This window comes from Mustela putorius, unplaced genomic scaffold (assembly GCF_011764305.1).
Source record: "Mustela putorius furo isolate JIRA1106 unplaced genomic scaffold, ASM1176430v1.1 tig00003834_pilon_pilon_pilon, whole genome shotgun sequence".
NCBI classification, from domain to species: Eukaryota; Metazoa; Chordata; class Mammalia; order Carnivora; family Mustelidae; genus Mustela; species Mustela putorius.
In genome coordinates this window covers 39,335,615-39,352,134 of record NW_025421987.1, presented here as the reverse complement: position 1 = coordinate 39,352,134, position 16,520 = coordinate 39,335,615, and the positions used below count along the sequence as shown (strand labels likewise).

Genomic DNA, 16,520 nt, shown 5'->3' with positions numbered 1-16,520 from the left:
ACTATTATATTATTATTATTATTGTGACATTTTGGAATACTGTGAAGTTTTATCTCTTGCATATACTTTATACGGAAGTATTACGCCTTAAAAATACGAAAATAAATTTTACAAGGTTTCTGTTTTGTGTGGAAGAGTAATTGATGTTGCTAAGAATGATGTTTGTTTTTTGGGGTTTTTGTTGTTTTTTTTTAAATGTTACCAGCACTTTTTTTGTAAGTTTCACTTTCCGAGGTATTGTACAAGTTCACACTGTTTGTGAAGTTTGAATATGAAGGAATAATTAAAAAAAAAAATCTTCTCTGGGTTTTGTATTGCGTCTTCTTTACATTGTGGCAAGGCTTCTGTTCCAGATGGTCTTTCACATTCTCTCATACCCTGTGATCAAGGTCTAGGTGGAGAGATCCAAATTAAGGATTATACTTTAAAGGCCAGAGAAATTCTCAACACATCAGCCCTCTTGATACAAGATGTAAGAATCCCAGAATTGCTGATATTGAAATCACTTTAGGATACATAAGATAAATTTGGGCCTTTTTCTTCCCCTGCCCAAAACTCACATGTGATCCTATGGCTCATTTACTCCCATCTAAATTGATTTACTTCTTTTTTTCTCCATCCCATGTGCAAATCGGTATCTATTTGCCTCCTGTGGAAATACTCATGTGACACTACACCCTTCTACCCTTGTATCCAAGGAAAGCTCGTGGCTCAAAATATGTCCCCATTTGATGACTTTGGGGAACCCCCAAGAGGCTCCTATCTGCCCCATAGTCCTTTTTTCATAGGCAGCCCTACCCAAAAGAGCTCTCTAACCTCATGATCCTCACAGAAATCACTGGCGAGATAGAGATAGATTTGTCCCTAGGGCAGTCAACCCGACTGAAGTAAATTCACCAAGTCTTCAGTAGGCACCTATATTCACTCAACATTGTGCAGTTTGTGAAGGGAATGAAGAAAACTACTTTAACGATGGTAAGCCTTGAAATCTAACAACTAGGAATAAAGATTCCTATAAGATCAAAAGCTAAGTGGTTCTATTCAGACGGTCAGTGCCACAGAAGTTCATAAACTAACAGAAAGATACATGGGTAGGGTATGTCAGAGAAGGGTCCGAGGAATAAGCAGTTGAGTTTGGGGATTCCCCAAGACTTGCAGGCCTTGGGTTGGAGGAGGCAAGTGTGGAGGGACATTCCCGCCTGAGTGAGGAGCACAGACGCCTGGGCTGAGGCCTGGGAGATGGAGATAGTCTTAAGGAGAACTCCGGGCTGAAAGGTGACCTCCGTAAACTTAAATATTGACTTCTTGCCACTCAGTTACTGAGCCCCTAAGTTCTCCTGATATTCTAGGAAGTAGAAAATTTTTAAAAAGCCAACATTTCATGATGCGAGGTTTGCCTGTATCTGATTTTTGCGAACCCGAACAGCATCTTGATGGATCATTTATTTTAATGATTTAAAATAACAATTTCATTTGTTGGATGATGCTTTGCTGCTCGCAAGGTGGGGTGGACTGGCTGCTTTGGCCCACATCCTCCTGCGGACGGCATCCCTGTAAGTGTGCAAAGACAGCTCTCCTTCCACTTTCCTACTGTTTCAGCTACCGCAAAATCTTCGACTATTCTACCCTCCTGGAGCAAATGAATCATCTGTGGGTCTTGAGATCAACTTAATAGTAAACACAAATATGGAGACTGAAGGCAATGACAATTCCCTGTTTTTAAAAAGTCATCACTATCTAGGATATGTTTGACCGCTTAAAAATTTATCACACTTCAAACACAAAATTTTAAAATATAAGAACCTCAGATACCTTTTGGGAAGAGTCTGAAATACACAAACGCACAGCCTGCTTTTGGCCTCCTGCTTTGTTTTGATCATAGGAAGAACACAGGGGGGGAGGAAGACACAGGAGAATAGAAGAGGACCGCCATGTTTATTCCTGGTGGTAGCCCTTCCAAATGCACAGCATCTGTAGACCCATCCAATGGCTTGTAAACATACCTCTTCTGCGTTTTCTCCATATGCAAGGGAATTACTAGAATTGTGATGTCTAATCTAGTAGTCATGTCATGTCATGTCTGTCCAGCTCAGCACTGATGGGATCTGTAGAAATCTGAGTATGTGATGATGCATCTCCAAGAACCCACAGGTGAGAAGGAACGAGCAAAATTAAAATTGCACAGGAAGACCCTGTCTACTCATGAAGATCATCTGTCTCAAAGCTCCATGACTCAAAATTTATCTTATTTGTTCAGGGTAATTCTCTGCATTATAGACCAGATTCTATAAGCTCAGGCTTCAAATGTGACATAATAGAAGATTGAGAATCAGTATATTTATTCCTCCCCAAACTCTCACTCATTAATTCCTTTATTCTCCCCTTCCGAGAGAGCTTGGGATTACTCCCTATGTGCACTTAACACTCTCCCACCTCCATCTCTCCCATAATCCTTTCCTACGTGTTTTTCACAACATGTTTTCAAAACACGTTTTTCCTACACGTTTTCAAAAGGAAAGTCCTTTCCTATGTGTTTTCCCTCCATAGTAAGAGGGGAAAGCTTCCTCAAACCCTATTATGGATCAGAACAAAAGAGACCACCAGTCAGAGATAGACATCTGTCCCTGGTGCCTGCTTGGCTTGGGTTTAGGGTCTAATGAAGCATGGTCCAAAAAAAATGTAACAGGAGGGGCACCTGGGTGGCTCAGTGGGTTAAGCCGCTGCCTTTGGCTCAGGTCATGATCTCAGGGTCCTGGGATCGAGTCCCGCATCGGGCTCTCTGCTCAGCAGGGAGCCCGCTTCCCTCTCTCTCTCTCTGCCTGCCTCTGTCTACTGTGATCTCTCTCTGTCAACTAAATAAATAAAATCTTAAAAAAAAAAAAAAGTAACAGGAGCCACATATGCAATTTTAGATTTTTCTAGTAGCCATAGGAACAAAGTAAAAAGAAATAGATGAAATTAATTTTAATAACATTTTATTGAATCCAGTCTATCCCAAATACTATCATTTTAACATGTTATCAATATTTTTAAATTACTAACATCATAGTTTACATTCTTATTATTCACAATAAGCCTTCAAAATACGGTATGTAGGTTACACTTCTAGCACAGTACATCTTAATGCAGACTAACCACATCTCACACACTAGACGGCTACCCGTGGAGGATGGCTGCAAAGGACGGGTCTCCAGGAACCTGGCTTTTAGGGGGTGGTCTTCTCTGGCTCTCCATGGAAAATCCAGTTCAGTGAATTCCACTTGAAAATTAATTTTCTGTCTAATTCAATCTCATTTTAGGAACCTGACCCATTTATAACATCCATGGGTCCTTTTGTACTTTATCACCATCTAAATGGTATTTGTAGATATTTCCCAGTTACTGTCACCACGTTAAATAACACTCTCAGTCTAGCCTTGACCCAGTAGACATCTCCTCCCAATCAAACTGCCTCTCCCTTTTTATCTTTACACTTTAACTCATCTCCAGTCCATGAATTGTGTTCTACTCACAAGCAGTTTGCACTAGTTCTGCAAGGAGTGTGGTGAACCACCGTGGTGCCTAACAGCATTTTACACACATCCATCTGTCTTCCAAAGGACTTCGCCCTCGGGACAGATTTCGACTCATGGCTCCTAACCACACACCTATTTGGTAGAGAAGTGAGAAAAATCAAAATCAAAATCCAAGGAGTAGGAGTTGAAATGTCTTCTTGATCAGCCTGCCTGATTCTTAGGGAGCAGAACAGTGCTTGATTCCAGCCCTGGCCAATGACAGCCTAGCTTCACTTTCTCGCTCAGTTAAGAAAACCTGTCCCCTGTGAGCTCGGCCTCCATCCTCGCTCCTGGAGGAGATGTGGTGGCGTGATGCAGACTGGGATGCCAGTTAAACCAGCACAAAGAGCTCAGGGAGTGGATTAAAGGGTTTAAAGGTTTTAAGGGTTTAGGTTCAGATTTAAGGGTTCAGAATATCTAGGGAGAGGGTGTTCATCTTTAAGCACTTGATCACCCACTTTTTATTCCCCCCCCTCCCTGGAAGAGTCCCTATTTTAAAAACCCATGTTTTCCTTTTGGTGGGACACAGATTCTTGAAGGAAAGAATCCACTCCATAGTGGATTAGAAGGTGGTAGGTTCTGGCCAAGGACTAGGCTGCAGCTCCCACAGTGGAGGCCGTGCTGCCGCATCTGGAAGGCCTCGGGTCCCCTGCTGCCAGCCATCCCCGGTCTCCGTGAACAGCCAACAGAAGGAGATTTCAACTATCTGCCCAGGGAATAAAATCCAAAAAAGGTCTGTGCGCTCCTTTGGTGCCGGGATCCTCCATGAGGGAATTTCAGCCGTTCTGTTCAGTTTCTCGGCTCACCTTGGACAAAATTCCTGCTCTCGCTATGCTAGCCTCACTGTTCCCTCCATGTAAGTGTAAGGTCTAAAAGGGCTGAGATCCAAAAGCATGGTTTAATCATGCTCGAACCTCCCCATGAAAGCCGATACCATGCCTTGTTCTTAAAATGCCTTGATGTGTGAATGTGGATGGAAATGACCATGAGAAATGAGATGGGTCATACCGTCGTCCTCTTCATCACCATCACCATCCATAAGACTCTACCAGGGCACAGACCACCAAAGCCCCACCCAGGGCTACTAGGGGGAAGGCATTTCTCAGAGCCCCAGGGTTCGCTCCACCTGCTAGATTCCAAACCAAGTCATTTTGGTTTAACTTTGCCCTTAGAATCAAGATACAAGCTGCTCCCTCTGGCTCTGCTACAATGGAAGAGAAGGGAGGGGGCAGAGGAAATGCAGGAAGAGGATGACATTCTCTCCTCAACTGCACCTCCACTTGCACGCATGCAGGGCAGCGACTGAGACCACAGACCCACCACCACCCCCACTCCCGGAACCGCAGACACAGGAATGCATCTCCCAGATGATGCCTCTGGCCCCTAAACAGTCTCGGCCAGGAAACTGAAGCTTCCAAGGCTCCTGTAACTCAGGACATTGAAGTATTCATGAGGCTCGGCATAGGCCTCTTCCCTCTGCTCCAGGTAGCAGCCCACGGATGCCGTGCCTGCCTCGCCGCCACTTCCAGGTGACGACAGAATGCGGGCATTCCATTCCTCCTGTTCATGTGCCACGGTCTTTAGGCCACTTTCCGCACAATGGACTGGACGAGATTTCTTCTAAAAGCAAACACACTACTAAGTGAAGATGTGGTGACATTATTCAGAAGGTACTCCCTGACATAGTACATGGTTACAGTGATCTCTCTATTCCCTTCTTACACACTTAAACACACACACATACACACACACGCAAGGCTATGCTCTTACCAACACCAATTCCCTAACCCTTCATTGCTCAGCCTCACACAGCTGGATTTCAGGACTAACCACTCCAGTGAGTCTACACTTGCTCCCCATGCAATGAGCCCTGCACCCCATGACTATGTACTACTCAGTAAGCCCAGTAAACCCCCTTCTGCCTCACCTCTCTTGCTCTCTTGACTGCATCTGACACTGTGGACTTCTGCCTTTCGGCAGTGCTCTCCTTCGCTGGTCCCCATGGGATCACTCTCTCAGTTCTCCTCCTCCTATGAAACCCCATCTTCCCCTCCAGCCAGGACTGCTTTTTTCCTGCCCCCACATGAGCTCCCCAAATAAAGGGGTTCCCCAGAGCTCTGCCCTCTGTTTCCTTGTACTCAACACTCTCTGAGTCACTTCACCCATATGTCCCTCTGCCCCCTGAAGAGTCCCAGATCTCTACCCAAACCAGCCCCACAAACTTCTGCCCTGAGCTCCAGACCTGGGCAGTCACAGCAAGCCCAGACTCAAATTTTGTTTACCGAAGCACTTCATAATACTTGGTACTCCAAAATATTGATACTGTATGGATTGATTACAACGAAATAAATGCATATTTTTGCTAAGCAGCTATTGGGAAAAGTTCCTAGGGGACCTCCTGTGAGGGGAAGGAGAAATCGGTGTGTCCCCTTCCATCACAATGACTGCCAGGCATCCTGCCTCCTCACGTTCTCCCGGGGGCTGGGGGGGTGGGGGAATGTTTGTCCTCCAAGGACCCAGCTGCAATCTCCGTAGCTCCCTTTGGGCCCTTAGGACAACCCTCAGCCCCATCTCTTTTATACTGACAATCACAGAGTTTCCTGCGTGGGAGGAAATGAAAACCAAAGAGCTAAGAGACCCTCTCAGGCCTGTTTACATTTCCCAGAAGACCCTGGATGCCAAAATGGTTTTAAGATCCCAGGACAAGGGTGGCCCACCTAAGAATGGAAATGAGAGCATACCAGCACCAAAGGTCACAATCAGTTCTTTGGGAAGGAATTGGGTATTTATATTCTTTAAACAGATTGGGCCACATCAAGGGATGCGGTCCTCTTTTAAGTCCAGCAGCAGCACGACCCATGATGACCACGATTATTCCTCACACCTCTGGGTAGGAACCCACCATAGTAGCGAAAAGGAATGAACGAATCAGTGAGTGGGGAGAGACCCCCTGACTCCTGCCTGTGGTTTTGAAACCATGGTCTCTCTCTCTAGGCCTGGTTCCTCAGGGCCTGAAGGATTATTACAAAATTTGTAATAATTACAAGAACTTCACAACTAATACTTATTGTAACATGCCAGAAAAAATGCCAAATGCCTTACATGAATTATTTGACTCGAGTTTTCCCACAATCCTATATAGGCAGCATCATAATTATTCGCATTTTACAGACCCTACCACAGCAACTCATGCGGGAGAGCCAGGATCTGAAGCTATGTTTATCTGATTCCCAAGTCCATGCTCCTAAACAATGCAATCAACAGGCTCTCCAGGTTTGTAGAGAATGCTGTTGGTGCCCTGCTCAGATCCTCCCTACCTGACCAGTGCTCCCATACCCCAGACCCTGGGACTACAGAAGGTGGGTGGCTCACAGCCACTTCTTCTCTGGAGAATGGCTCTTGGACCCTCTCTGAGCAGCCAGTGGTCAGTGATGACTGAGGTGAGTGTTCAGAGTCAGCTCCCTGCCTCAAGGTCCAACCAACTCTGAGTACAATTCGTACTGCAACCACGTCTCCAGCCGAGACCACATCAAGCTGGGCTTTCTTCCCTCAGCCCTGTCCTGCTTCCCTCACTACCCTTCACGTGAGAGTCCATCCCAATAAATCACTGTCACCAGAATTCACATGTCAGGCTCTATTTCTGGGGACTGGGTCTAACACAATTGAGTGTGGAGGGGAACACCTCCCCAGCTAGATGGGAATACGAATCCCACCACTGGCTGTGAGATGGGACAGGACACCGATGGAAGGGGATTCTGAGCTGAGGCCACATCTTTGACATTTGAGAAGTATGGGAAAAGAGTGATTATTAGAACTGTGGGATTGAGTAACTTTTACTCAATTCCCCCTGAGGCACTGAGGAGAGAACATGAAAGGCTTAGATCTGTCAACACCTGGAAGCAGCAACACTTGACAGCCTTTCAAGAAACACCCATCTCCAGCACTGAAGACCAGGCACAGGACCTAACTGTAAAAGAGATAGAACTTCCAAACAGGCTGAATTCTAAGCTTGGGCAAGTCTCCTGCGTCTAGAAAAGGAAAGATCACTATGACTCCCAGGAGGCTCCCTGGGTAGATGCACTGGAGAACCACCTGCTTCCCTTGCATCATCTGGAGCTGCAAAAATGGCCCACATTCTCTTGATGGAAGTTAGGGCCCCATTAGCACCTGTCTCCATCTGCCCTATAGGCCATTGACCCCATATTTAGGGCAAAACCACAGCCTGCCCTAGCTGAGGAAATGCCGAGAATGCTGAGGGAGGAGAGAGGTTGTGCCTAAAGGATGTGGCTAACATGTACTGGCAACGATGGGAGAACATGACTGGGATTGAATCCTGAGAGTGAAAGTCTGGCCTGGGGCAAGTAGACTATGAGATCAGACTGAGGGTAACTTGTCAATATTGGGACCCATCTCATGACTTAAGATGTAACACCCTCACAAGGGCCCCAGAAGAGAAGGCTGATACACTGCTGTCAAGAGGGAAGGTAACACTGCTTTGGCAATTTATGAAAACAAAACAAAAAACCACAAAATGCTCAGAGAAGTGGTGATGCTATCATGAACGTATGTGAAACCATGAAGAATATACATATATATGCCTCTCCCTCAGTTTCTACTAATGTTTGTCTTTAACCCTGATTCCTGACACCATGCTCCTTGAAACCCTTATAATTTCCTGAATGATAAGAATGTCTTACACAGGGCTCCTAAAGTTCTTGGAATCTCCTGGTGATAGAAGTCTCTTTTGTTCCAATGAGGCAGTGTTGGGTGGGCTCCTGGATGGAGGCCGGTGGCCAGAAAGACCAAGCCATGATTTGAAACTTAGAACTCTCAACCTCACCCCATCTCCTTTCTCCAGAGAGAGGAGAAGGGCTGAAAAATGAGTTCATAATCAATCATCCTTAAGCGATGATGTCTCCAGAAACATCCTTCCCAAGGATGGGGTTCAAATAGCTTCCAGATTGCTAAAAACATCCACATGCCAGGAAGGTAGCACACCCCCAACTCTCCAGAGACAGAAACTCCTGTGCTTCAGACCCTTCTAGACCTCATCCTGCCATACCTCCTTCATCTGGCTGTTCATCTGTATCCTTTATCGTCTTCTGTGTTATATAATAAACCAGAAAATGTAAGTAAGGGTTCCTCTGAGTTCTCTGAGCTGTCAGCAACTTATCAAACCCAAGGAGGGGGGCTGTAGGAACTTCAATTTATAGCCGGTCAGTCAGAAGTACAGGTGTCAATCTGGGACTTACAGCTGGTGTCTGAAGGGAGGGCAGTCTTGTAGGACTGAGTCCTTAATTTGTGGATTCTGATGTTGATTCCAAGTAGATAGTGTCAGAACTGAATTGATTGTAGGACACCCAGATGGTGTAGAAGAATTGGTCAGTGTGGGAATAAACCCACCCATCTGGTGTTTAGAAGTGTTCTGTGCAGTGTTAAGAGTAGAGAAGAGGAAAAAAAACAGAGTTTTCCCCAATATAACCTACTAAATCGGGGACTGGCAAACTAAGGCCCATGGCTCAAATCTGGCCCACCACAGATTTTTGTACTGCCCGTGAGCTAAAAAGGATTTTTCTATTTTTAAGTGGTTGAAAACAAATTCAAAAGAAGAATAATATTTCATGACACATGAAAATTATATGAAATTCAAATTTCAGTGTTTATAAATAAAAGTTTGTTGGAACCCAGCCATACTCATTCATTTGCATATTGTCTGTGGTGCTTTCATGCTACAGTGGCGCAGTTGAACTGTTGCAACAGAGACCACATAGCCCACAAAGCCTGAAAGATTTACTACCTGGCCCTTTACGGACAAACTTAGCCAATGCCTGTACTACATAATTTTGAAAATCCAGTGGCTGGTTATGGTTCTAGGGAAGATCAAGAGGACAATCTTTCACAAAGGTGGAAAGGAATGTGCTAGTGAAGAGAGCCCCAGCATCATTAGGAGGCTTCGTGGTATCTGCTCTGTACGCTGGGGCTGAAGGCTCTCATAGAACGGGATCCCTGGTAGCAACACGGATGAGGAGACCCCAAAATAATACAGGGGCAGATGGCAGAGCTTAAGCTTATATTGACGAAGTCAGTGGCAGTGGCAGTCAGAGAAGCTTGACCCACAGGGATGTTAAGATGGGCTAACAAAGCAGTGTTCCTAAGAGAAATATAGATGGAAAGCCAACAGGATGTTACTTATATGTGTAATCAAGAGATCAAGAGTACATAAGAGAAGGCTGAGTTCAGTACCCCCTGGAAAGTCAAGACCTCTTGCCCAGTTTCCAGGTCTGTGAGCAGAACTGGTGTGGATGCCGTCTCTGTTACCCCTAAACTCCGCTCTCCATCCAGCCTTCTGTTTTCTTCCATCCCGATGGTTTTGAGTTTCATTTCAGCCAATACCGAGCAACCGTAAGGGAACGGAGGGAAGGAAAGTAAGATGAGGGTTGTATGTATTTCCCGGGCATTCTCTCTGCCAGCAGTGGCCTTGGACCAGCTGTAGCCTTCCCTTGAAGCTACAGTACTTCTCAATGTGGTCCCCTCCACAAATCTCTTTCCAGGTTCTAGTAATCATCCTCTCCCTAAAGATGAGGGGTGACACCAACATGTTGCTACACTTCCCCTCTTGGTTTCCTTATATGCTGCCCAGTCCTTTGTAAACATCTGTTTTAAGCTATCCTTAACCTACCCACCTTGAGAGTATGGTATGGTCCCTGCCATTTCTAAGAATATCAGTGTGCAGTTGCTGAAAATCAAAGAGAAAGGAAATTTTTAAAGAACCATAAGAAAAAGCCGTATCTGCAAAGGAGCAAAAATAAGATTCACATAATTTCTCAACAGAGACGATGGGAAAATGTTCTCCATGTGCTGAAAGAAAACACTTGCCAGCATGGAAGTGTAGACCCAGCAAAGCAGATACATCACATTTAAGTTCAGGAAAAATAAAGATATTTTCAGACAAACAAAAACCAGGATAATTCATGACCTGCTCAGAAGGAGATACTACATAGTATTCTCCAGGCGGAAGGACAGTGATTCCAGTTACAAGATAGGAAATGCAGGGAGAAATGAAGAGCAACAGAAAGGGTAAATCTAAGTGAAAATTGACTCTCAAGACTAATTTCTTTCAGGATTTAAAAGAAACTTAAAACTAAAATACATGGCGTTAATAGCAATAAGTTGGGAAGGAAGGTAAAAACAGTTAACGTGTCCTGCGATTCTCACATAATCCAAGAAAGGATAAAGGCACTAATTTATACTAGACTTCAATAAGTCAAGAGTCTTATTTTCTAATCTCAAGGGTGACCGCTAAAAAAATAGCAAAAAAAAAAAAAAAAGCCTCATTACAAGGTAGATCTTTTTTATAATAATAAATACTTAATTCAAAGGACAGCAAGAAAGAAGAGGGAAAAAACAGGCAAAACAAATATGAAGAAAATAAGGTGGTGGCCATAAACCCACTTATATCAGTAGTAACAACAGCAGTACATGGTCCAGAGAGAGCAAAGTCAGGGACGAAGAGTTGGGTTGTTAATTGAGCAGAACCTGTCGGGGGTGCTGGGGGATGTGAATCCGGAACTAGGGAGGAGGGTCTAGGATGAGGTGGACAATAATGTAGGCGATCCCACTCTTGCCCTCCCCAAAATGTTTGGTGACCGGAATTAAGGATGTGTTGAAAAGTCCAAAACGGCAGACCAAACAAGTGGTGAAATGCTTTTCCCGTATCGGTGGCTACCCGTTAACAACACAAGCACATTAATACCTTCACAGGGAATGTGCCCCCTGTTCATCACAGCTCTGTGGTAGGGAGCAAGCAGAATGGCCAGCATCCCCGCGTTTCATCTGAGGAACTGGGCGGGGCGCAGGGGAGATCCAGCATCTTGCCTGTAATCACACTCAGTGCTGCCCTTAGAAACTACCCCAGCCACTTCCTCATTCGGCCTCGTGACCTCTTCAGCTAGACAGAAGATTCACATACCTACTGATCTTGCCGTGTACCTTTTACTCCCAAATTTGGGGATTGTTTATTTCTCATCTTCCTAAAGTGCCAGGTAGTCCAGCAATGATGAAAGGTTGCTAAAATTAAGTAAGCTAATGGACGCAACTCCCTAGCACAGGGTGGATGCCTCAGATGCATCAAACTCACGACAGATAAATCTGTCTCTCCAGGGAGCGCTTCAGGGACAGGCAGGAGCTAGGAACTGTAGGTGACAGCAAGATGGGAAGCATACAGGTCTAGCCTTTCTGGCCGGAGTTCCCAGACCAGGAAGGGAACAGAAGAAGAGCGTAAACAACTTGACTGAAAGGCGGAGCAAGGACCGTCAAAAAGCATGAACAGCAGAGGAGACCACATCTTGGTCTTTCTGTGGACGGGACAGGGACATAAAAGGATGGTGAGGGGTGGGGGTGGGGGGGTGCCCACGACCGAGATGTGCAGCCGGAGTCATTACCTTTTTGGTTAATGTGACCACCATGACCACTGCCACACAGATGACTGCCAGTCCGGTGGCCGTGGCTCCCAGCAGTGGGACCTGGAACGCAGCGCTGCGCTTCGCCACTGGAGGGACGACAAAACGAAGATGAGGCGGTGAAAGGCAGAAGCAACAGGCAAATCATTACACAGGAAAAACTCTGTGTCAGGGCACAGAGGTGGGGGCTGGCCAGGCCTTTCTCTGAGTTCTGGGGTCTTTAAGCCCAGCTCTTGGACAGCAGAGCCTCGGCCTAGCTCATCGTTCAATCAACGGCCGATCTCCCAAACAGTGGTACCCCTCACCCCTTCTGACACCAGAGCAGACCGCTGTGAACACTCTTGCCCTCCAGTCGATAAAATCGCTTTCTATAATGATCAGGAAGTGAAACCAACAATAACATCCAGGGGTAAAAAAAAAAAAAAGACCCAGACAGTGAATATTTTCTTTTATTAAATTTCATATTTATAATCCTACTTGAAAAAAGTTTAATTAAAAATTAAAATTGAAGTACAAAAAGAGAGCAAAAAGCAAATAACCTTTCACGCACGAAGCCTATCACGTTCCAGCAGCCGGGAGCCCCCGGCAGGAGTAAAGTTCCGGAGCTTTATCCTTTGCTTTCCCTCAGCACCTGGCACACAGCAGGTGCTTGGTAAATATTTGCGGTATGAACTAAAGCACGAACAAGTGAACTTCTATTAAGATGTAAAATGTAAGGAGCAGAAGCAGAAAGGGAGTTATGAAGAGAAGTGGGATCATTGATCCAAGGAGGGTGTGAGAGAAACAGGACACACAGATCCCAGGTGTCCAGCGAAGCCTTGAAAGAAAGGGACAGCAGAGGCTGGGCCCTCTTCCCTCTAACAAACGGTTTACACCGTGGGAAAGGTGGCCAAAGAACACAGTCACTTAGGACAAGCAGTGTTCACAGTACCCACAGGGTATGGAGGGAGGGAGCCCCAGCACCCCAGAAGGAGTTCCTCCTGCCCTGCAGACTCAGCCTCTTGCTTTGGCCACATGTAGGGGGAAGAAGGCAGATGGGGAGCAAAGTGGTCATGGAGAACACAGCTTTGGGGGCAGAAGGGCTGGGGCAGGCTGTCCACAGTACCAGACAGGATACAGGCTCTTCCCTGCATGCTGCCTTGACCTGTGTCAGAGCCATCCAAGAAGTAACATTTGAAAAGAGACTGTCAAAGTAGACTTTTATCTTCTCTGTCTACACATTTTTTGCTAAGTCATAAAACTTAATCTTCAGCACAACTGACAGCAGCAGGTAGAAGTTCAGCAGGTATAGGTTAGTGAAACCAGATCTCCTGTGTGAAAACCAGCCCTCCTACCCTGAGTAGAGTTCATACTTCCCCTCCGTCAGACAGGCCCGTGGGAGAGGCTGGCATTCAGAGCTAACACCTCGTCGGTGTCTACTGTACCCCAGGCCCCGTTTAAGGGCATTTTCTTACAGAAAGGAATTCAATCCTACATCTGTTTTCATGTCACAGATGAGAAAACTGATACACAGAGAAGCTAAGCCATCTTGTCTGAGGTCAACAGCAGCACTAGGATTTAGACCCAGGCTGGTGGGTCAGAGTCCGAGCTCGTAAGCACTCGGCTCCACTGTCTCTCAGAGGCAGTCATCTTTCTCCATGTTCCAGAGACCCGCTTTCAGTGTTCAGATGGATAGCGAATGTGAGAGCCTTCTGGAAACTATGAAGTACCACACAAACGTAAATTACCATACATTTACACTTAGCACACACTACGTTTTAATCCTCTATACAACCTAGAAGCTAATTCTAATTTGCGTGATTGATGCTAAACTAATAAAGGAAAACCCTTCCCAAATGACCTTAACGACTGTTCTTCCCAACAAACACACATAAGGTGCACTTCTTACCCACAACAGGGGTTCTCAGTTCTGGCTGCACATCTGGATCACCTATCGGAACCGATCACCTCCCAACTTTACCCCTTCGGATTCTGCTTCAGCTGGTCTGCAATGGGGCGCCAGCATCAGCATCATTAAAACTCCCGGGCGATCTGCTTGTGAGCCGAGGTCGAGGGACCCTGCCCTTACAGAGTGTTTGGCAGGAACACATTTTCTATTCTGGAGGGTGAGGCTCATCAGCACCTCCTGCTCCAGAGGGCATACCTGAGCTTTGCAGGACCTCCAGAAAGACTGTTCCTCTGTAAATCCCATCAGGGTAGGTGTGATAGGTGCAGAAGTATTCCCCTGTGTCATTCCGGGTCAGCGACTGCAGGGTGAGGCCCAGGTTGGGGCCTGGGGCCACTCGCTCCCTGAAGGCTGGGTAGATGTGCCACCCGAAGTGAGCATGACGAATGGCCAGTAGTTGGTCCCGCTGCTCCCAGTTGATCTGAGTCACTTTGGCAGTGGTGGAGGAGAGGTGGCATTGCAAGGTGACGGAGCCACCTTCCTCCACAGAAACGTTCCCCGTTGTTGTGATCCTGCCTGACACAGCTCCTGGGGAAGGGGAGAGAGTGTGTGTGGGTCCTGGGTCAACAGCTGTACTTGAAACTTCCCACAGAAATCCCAGAGGGCTTTGAGGCTGGAATTGGTTTTGGAAATGACAGACTCCCCTGTCCTTCCTGTCACTCCCCGCATAGACCATAATTGCTACACAATGGAGTGCTTCCCCCACTCAGGATCTTCTGCTGTAATCTAGCTTCATGATGAGCTCGTTGAGGATTTCCACAGTCTTATTTCATCTCCCTACCTCGAATACAAGCCTGGTCAGCCACCACTTCTGTTTTACTCTCTCTTCCAGCCGCTAGCTCTGTGCTGGGCACAGTATCATTTGACATGAAACCTGGCTGTTTGGTTGACGGCCCTTTGGGGTACCTGGAGAAACCTTCAGGAAAGCCACAAAATCTGAAGGAAAGGAGGGTGGGAGAGAAACCGTTTCTCCCAGACAAAACCACCCTCCTCAGCACTGACCACCTCCAGCACCTTGGACACAGCTCCACCCTCAAATGGTTCAAAGAAAAACAACATAAAAATTAAATTCTACTAGAGTTCCTCAGCATCTGTGCCCACTCAGAAACACTTGTCTATGGTTTGAAATACAGAAGGAAACAGATCTAATGCAAATTCAATCTATAATGGTAGAATCTCTGGAGTCTGTGAAGAAGACATTTTTGAACCCCAGAAAACATACAACACCTTTCTAGAACTTTCCTCAAGGACAGAAGACCGAACGACGGGGCAGGAGTGAACTTCTACGAGGGAACTGATCATCCCTCCTCCGTGTCCTTTTCTTTCCCCCTGTTTCCTCTCTTGGGTTGGCCAGTCAGACACACCAACCCCAAGGACTTCATCTGCCACCCAAAACAGAACTGCGCCTCCCTCCCAGAGGCTGCCTTGTCTCACACGAGGGAACACAGGACTCTGAAAACCATGCATTTCTTTCCCTCACGCCTACTTCCACTTCCACTCCCAGCCTCTCTGTCCTCCTCCTCTTCCTCCAGTTCCAAGCCACAGTGTTAGGCCTTACCTGAGGCTGGGAGGGAAGCCTGCCTCAGGCCCTGGGCCCAGATCAGGAGAAGGTACCACCGCATGCTTCTGCTCAGCCGGGGACCCACAGGAAGCAGCCGAGGCCTCTTCTGCCACGGAAACTGGCAGAATGCAGATGGCAGGCCAAAACTGAGCCTATGAGGAGAGAGGGTCTCGGAAAAACTGAGTTCAGCAAAAAAAATGTCAGAGACCGAGAAAAAAGGCCCTCAACAAGTATACAAACTGCATAGGGCAAGCCACAAGAAAGACCATGAAGGAAACACACTAAAAAATAAACAAAAATGTGGTTAGAGGCCCACTGGTCTTTAGGTTACCACTATCTTTGGGTTATAGTCAAGCTACTGTTTTTAAGTTCTGTCTTAATGTGCCAGTTTTGTATCAGTCTTTGTCTTTATCAGGGGCTCAAGGGCTCTGTGTATCTGGGGAATGCCCGAGATTCTGAAGAAGCAGCAAATCCTGGCTTCGTCCAACTAAGGAATGTGCACGCATAAGAGACACCCGAGTCTGCACTTACAGACCAGGACCTGTGCTTGAAATCTAATGAACCATGAACCAGAGGCACCTACTTCAGAGCCAAGATGTAGGCAGGACAAAAAGTTTTGGACACCAGGGCAGCTTTCCTTTGAATGAAGTCCTCTTCTTGACTCGGATGTCTTCGGTCTTATTCATCTGGACGGAGACTTTGTTGAACTCTGGCTTAGTTTCTCTAACCCAGTAACATCAGAGGAGACCAGATGAGTGAGTTTTCTTGAGACTGATGACTCCCACGAAAACCAGTAACGCAGAGAAGGGTGAGTCCCAGTTGCCTGACCCTGGAAAGGGGTTCGCTGATGCTTGTCTGGAGTCCCCAGCTCATGACCAAGTCCTATCTTTGACCCATCCTTCTTCCTACCCACCCTCTGTCTGTTCCTGCATTTATCTGAAAGTCCCGAGGGCCTGCAAAACACCAGGCTCTGCACCAGGCTCTAGGGAGACAAGGGTGAA

General features: G+C 46.4%; 1 protein-coding gene across 3 annotated transcripts; it reads right to left on the bottom strand.

Annotated features, from left to right (window-relative positions):
- Positions 1-2,958: 2,958 nt before the first annotated feature.
- Positions 2,959-15,816, bottom strand: TIGIT (T cell immunoreceptor with Ig and ITIM domains). 3 transcript variants are annotated; one of them, XM_045088409.1, is made up of 5 exons: positions 15,517-15,811; positions 14,157-14,486; positions 11,996-12,102; positions 10,238-10,290; positions 5,016-5,174 (listed from the first exon to the last, which is right to left on the bottom strand). In XM_045088409.1, exons 1-5 carry the CDS (start codon positions 15,578-15,580, stop codon positions 5,135-5,137), a joined length of 594 nt encoding a protein of 197 aa, XP_044944344.1. In that variant the 5' UTR covers positions 15,581-15,811; the 3' UTR covers positions 5,016-5,134. The 3 variants fall into 3 exon arrangements, with proteins under 3 accessions (XP_012916404.1, XP_004761467.1, XP_044944344.1); XM_013060950.2 differs by lacking the exon at positions 10,238-10,290 and having other exon boundaries at positions 2,959-5,171; positions 15,517-15,816; XM_004761410.3 differs by lacking the exon at positions 10,238-10,290 and having other exon boundaries at positions 2,959-5,174; positions 15,517-15,719.
- Positions 15,817-16,520: the final 704 nt, after the last annotated feature.